Source organism: Toxotes jaculatrix, chromosome 20 (genome assembly GCF_017976425.1).
Source record: "Toxotes jaculatrix isolate fToxJac2 chromosome 20, fToxJac2.pri, whole genome shotgun sequence".
Classification (NCBI taxonomy): Eukaryota; Metazoa; Chordata; class Actinopteri; family Toxotidae; genus Toxotes; species Toxotes jaculatrix.
The window spans coordinates 8,181,111-8,185,335 of NC_054413.1; the positions used below are offsets into that span (position 1 = coordinate 8,181,111).

General features: G+C 43.7%; 1 protein-coding gene across 1 annotated transcript; it reads left to right on the plus strand.

The window, feature by feature from the left end:
* The first annotated feature begins 463 nt into the window (after positions 1 to 463).
* On the plus strand, positions 464 to 4,043 carry klhl40b (kelch-like family member 40b). Its single transcript, XM_041066155.1, has 6 exons — positions 464 to 1,761; positions 2,093 to 2,253; positions 2,350 to 2,457; positions 2,603 to 2,788; positions 3,289 to 3,438; positions 3,569 to 4,043. The coding sequence occupies exons 1-6, from the start codon at positions 637 to 639 to the stop codon at positions 3,678 to 3,680; spliced, it is 1,842 nt and encodes a 613-aa protein (XP_040922089.1). The 5' UTR covers positions 464 to 636; the 3' UTR covers positions 3,681 to 4,043.
* Positions 4,044 to 4,225: the final 182 nt, after the last annotated feature.

Here is a 4,225-nt window from a genome sequence, read left to right on the forward strand (position 1 = left end):
TACTAACCTATCCTAGGGTGTCATCGGCTGAGGCACAGTGAGTGCAAAATAATCAGTTTTCAACTTGTTGTGGACACTGAATTAATAATACCTGTATCAGCTGTATTAAGGTGTTTGTTCCATAAAACTGTGGGAATATCATGTAAATGAAGTAATATAACAAAATGGCAAGGTGACACTGTGGAAAAGATGACTCAGTCACAGAGACCCGATGAGGCAGCATCGAACACAAAGCCCCCCGTGACTCAGATCGGACATATTTCCCATGAAGCAATGTGTCAGCTGTCTGAGTGTGGGTGGATGTTCCTGGGGAGTGGAAAGGGGGTAGGGTTGGAGGTGGGAAAGGGGGGACTGAAGCGTGGATATTGCATTTCATGTTCCAGAATGAAGCCCATAGCTCCACACAGAGCACCCAGTCTATAAATAACCTACCAGTTGGAGCTCAGTTGAAGGGTCAGGACAGCTGAGGAAGTGGGCCGCCCCTGGGTTCAGCTGGTGTGGGCTAGCAGCAGACTGACTGTGCCTCTGAATCCTCTTTCCAGGTTAGAAACTAGAACTACTCTGCTAAAAAGAAGATCCACTTTTTGTTTGATTTGTAGCCCCTTAAAGGCTCTTCAGACTAACCTGCCAGTAAAAATGGCAATACCCATAAACCCCATGGACGAGCCCAGACTGTACCAGCAGACGCTGCTTCAGGATGGCCTGTACGACTTGCTGGAGAATGACAAGCTGGTTGACTGTGTTCTGAAGATCAAAGACAAGGAGTTCCCCTGCCACCGGCTGGTCCTGTGCGCCTGCAGCTCGTACTTCCGCTCCATCTTTCTGTCTGACCTAGAGGAGAGCAAAAAGCGAGAGATTGTCCTGGAGGATGTAGAGCCTGGTGTCATGGGGCTGATCCTCAAGTACCTGTACACCTCTAAAATCAATGTGACAGAGCAGAACGTCCAGGACATCTTCGCTGTGGCTAACATGTTCCAGATCCCCTCAATTTTCACTGTTTGTGTCTCTTTCCTACAAAAGCGTCTGAGCCTCAGCAACTGTCTGGCTATCTTCAGGCTCGGCCTGATGCTAGACTGTCCAAGGTTGGCTGTCTCTGCCCGAAACTACGCCTGCGAACGCTTCCAGCTCATCTCCAGAGACGAGGACTTCCTCCAGCTGCTCCCCAGTGAGCTGGCAGCCATTTTAACAAATGACAACCTGAACGTAGAGAAAGAAGAGAACGTGTTTGAGACTTTGATGAACTGGGTGTCCCAGGACATAGAGAACAGAGAGAAAGAGCTGCCAGGTTTGCTGGATTGTGTCCGTTTGCGTCTGGTCAGCGAGGATTACCTGAAAGAAAAAGTGGGGAAACACAAACTGATCTCTTCAAATCCTGAGTTGCAGCAGAAACTCCAGCTGGTCAGGGATGCTCAGGCCGGGAAAATGCCAGAGGTAAAAAAAAGTAAGAAGGAGAACGGTGGAGCAGAAAAAGCTGGGGATAAGGAGGATAAAGAGGAGGAGGAAGAAGGTCTTCTCCCGGGCATCCTGAATGATAACCTGAGATTTGGCATGTTTGTGAGGGACTTGATACTGATGGTGAATGACACAGGTGCTGTGGCCTACGATCCCTCAGGGAACGACTGCTTCGTGGCATCGCTCTCCACACAGATTCCCAAGAACCACACCAGCCTGGTCACCAAGGAGAACCAGGTCTTTGTGGCAGGAGGATTATTCTTTGATGAGCAGAACAAGGAAGATCCACTGTGCTCCTACTTCCTGCAGGTAGAAGAGGCTCTAAATAAAAGCTTGATAGAGGAAATTGATATCATCTCATATCATTCTTTTGATATTTTATTAACCATTCCTTTGGTGGGTCAGTTAGTACACACTAATGTTGTGCAGCCAGAACATGCTGAAACCCACAAGTGGAAATTCAAAGCTACCAAAATTGAAGGCTGGACATTGGGGAAAATTTGTGGTCTTGTACTGAACATATAAAAGCAATGTGATCATGTCTGTCTGCATAAATTAAGAGCATGTATACTGTACTAAAGTATAGTTCAGGTGGTGTAAACATTACCCATATACAAATGTTTGACTCCTGTGACCTCAGTATGACCCAGTGAGTGCCGATTGGCTGGGGATGCCTCCTCTCCCATCTCCCCGCTTCCTGTTCGGGCTGGGCGAGGCAGAGAACTCCATCTTTGTGTTGGGAGGGAAGGAGCTGAAGGAGCAGGAGCAGATGCTGGACTCAGTCCTGGTCTATGACAGACAGTGAGTACAAGTTTGAAGACATGTATCAGAGCTTAGAGTGGATGATGAATTCAGTGAAATTATTTAATGCACTTCCTTGTGGTTTTGCTTTTATAGATCTTTTAAATGGGGTGAATCAGAGCCACTTCCTTATCCAGTGTATGGGCATGCAACGGTATCTCACAATGATGTCATCTATGTGATTGGAGGAAAGGGGGACAACAAGTGAGTATTAAGTGTGATCAAAATATTAATATCCATCCGATTATTTATTAATTCAGTGACACACTGTTCCATTTTTTTCATTTAAAAGAGACCACTAGGGAATGGTGAAGCTCAGATGCACTATTTTCTTTGTCTCTCTGAAAAGGGGCTGTCTAAAGAAGATGTGCGCATATGACGCCAAGAGATTTGAATGGAAGGAGCTTCCACCCATGAAGGTTGCACGCTCCTTATTTGGAGCCACTGTCCATAAGGACAAAATATATGTGGCAGCAGGAGTCACCGACAATGGCCTGACAGACTCTGTGGAGGTGTACGACATCACTACCAACAAGTGAGTTCATCAAAATCAGTGACCGTGGCTAACAAAAGGTGAATGTGGGTGTCTAATATAGTAACTGGTGCAAGTCACCAGTGGTACAAACTTTTTACTTATTTGTTTTTTTTTTTTTTGTCATATTTTAACATTTAGAATTAATATGCTGTAAAATTTCTTCACTGTTCTTTTTTTGCAATTTGCAAAAAAGGGAAGTTACACTAAGGATATGTTAGGTTTACTGGATTGTTTTATAATTTCCTAACCAATTGAAATTCTAGTTGTACTTTATTTATTGTTTTGCATATTTCCACTTTACTAAGTTAATCCCAAAATGCAGTGTTTTGTCTGGGGGGAAAAACATTAAGTTGATTAATTTGCTTAACGGTTCAAAATTTGCTTATATAGCCCAAAAAAGGCCTGGGCAGGCTTTAAGTGCCTAAAAATATTAATTTCCCCATTGAGCTACTTAATTCCTCTTTAAATAGTACCTTTGTCGGTGTGTTTACATTTTTCAGGTGGTCAGACTTCGTGGCGTTTCCTCAGGAACGTAGCTCTCTGAACCTGGTGTCTTTGGCTGGCTCGCTGTACGCCATAGGAGGTTTTGCCATGATGCCTCTGGAGGACAGCGACGAGATCGTTCCCAAAGAGATGAATGATATCTGGAGGTGGGTCACAATTATAGAGACAGCTCTTTTAATGCAGACATTCATGCATTCAGTGTATTATGATGAACGTCACAAAGATCATTTTAGCAGGTGATTTTTATGACAAATTAATGTCTGTAAACCTCCTCAGGTTCAATGAGTCAGAGAAGAAGTGGAGCGGGATTCTGAGAGAGATCCAGTACGCTTCAGGGGCCACTATTCTGGGGGTCCGCCTCAACACCCTGCGTCTCACCAAGATGTAAAACCACCTCCGGTTCCTATATGTCAACAGAAAACAAAACTTGAGTCCACAGTAGTTTCACAGCAGTCTGAGGACAGGTACGGCAATACTCAAGCTCACAATGACATCTAACATGAGCATATTTGTCCAGAATCAGTTTGTGTGTTTGGAGTTTTGTTTGTTTTGTTTTAAGTAATGCTGCAGCAGTTTTACTTGTACAGCTACTTGTGACTCTGACCTAATGTCATGGACAGTTTTCTTTTTTATTTGATGACATTTTTTTATAAGTGTTTCAGCATTTGATTCAGTTTGTAAAATAATAACAATATGTAGTCTGCTGACATTTTTTTTTTTGCACCGAATGGAATAAAATTGAAGTATTTATCACCAACCAAAAACTCGTCTTTGGTAATCATGGAAAATATGCTGACAGGAAGTTGTGCATTTCCCAACAGATGGCAGCAAAGTCATAATGCAGGTGCCTTCAGAGAGCCTGACTGAAACATGACACAGTCCAAAAACAATTTCAGTTTCTCTGGGCAGAAACAAAAACACATCACACATCTC

Excerpts from the sequence above, each read along its gene's own strand:
- klhl40b (XM_041066155.1), top strand. The coding sequence starts at position 637 with ATGGCAATACCCATAAACCCCATGGACGAGCCCAGACTGTACCAGCAG. Across the intron at positions 2,254-2,349 it reads GTCCTGGTCTATGACAGACA|ATCTTTTAAATGGGGTGAAT; the intron begins GTGAGTACAAGT and ends TTGCTTTTATAG. Across the intron at positions 2,458-2,602 it reads GGAGGAAAGGGGGACAACAA|GGGCTGTCTAAAGAAGATGT; the intron begins GTGAGTATTAAG and ends CTCTCTGAAAAG.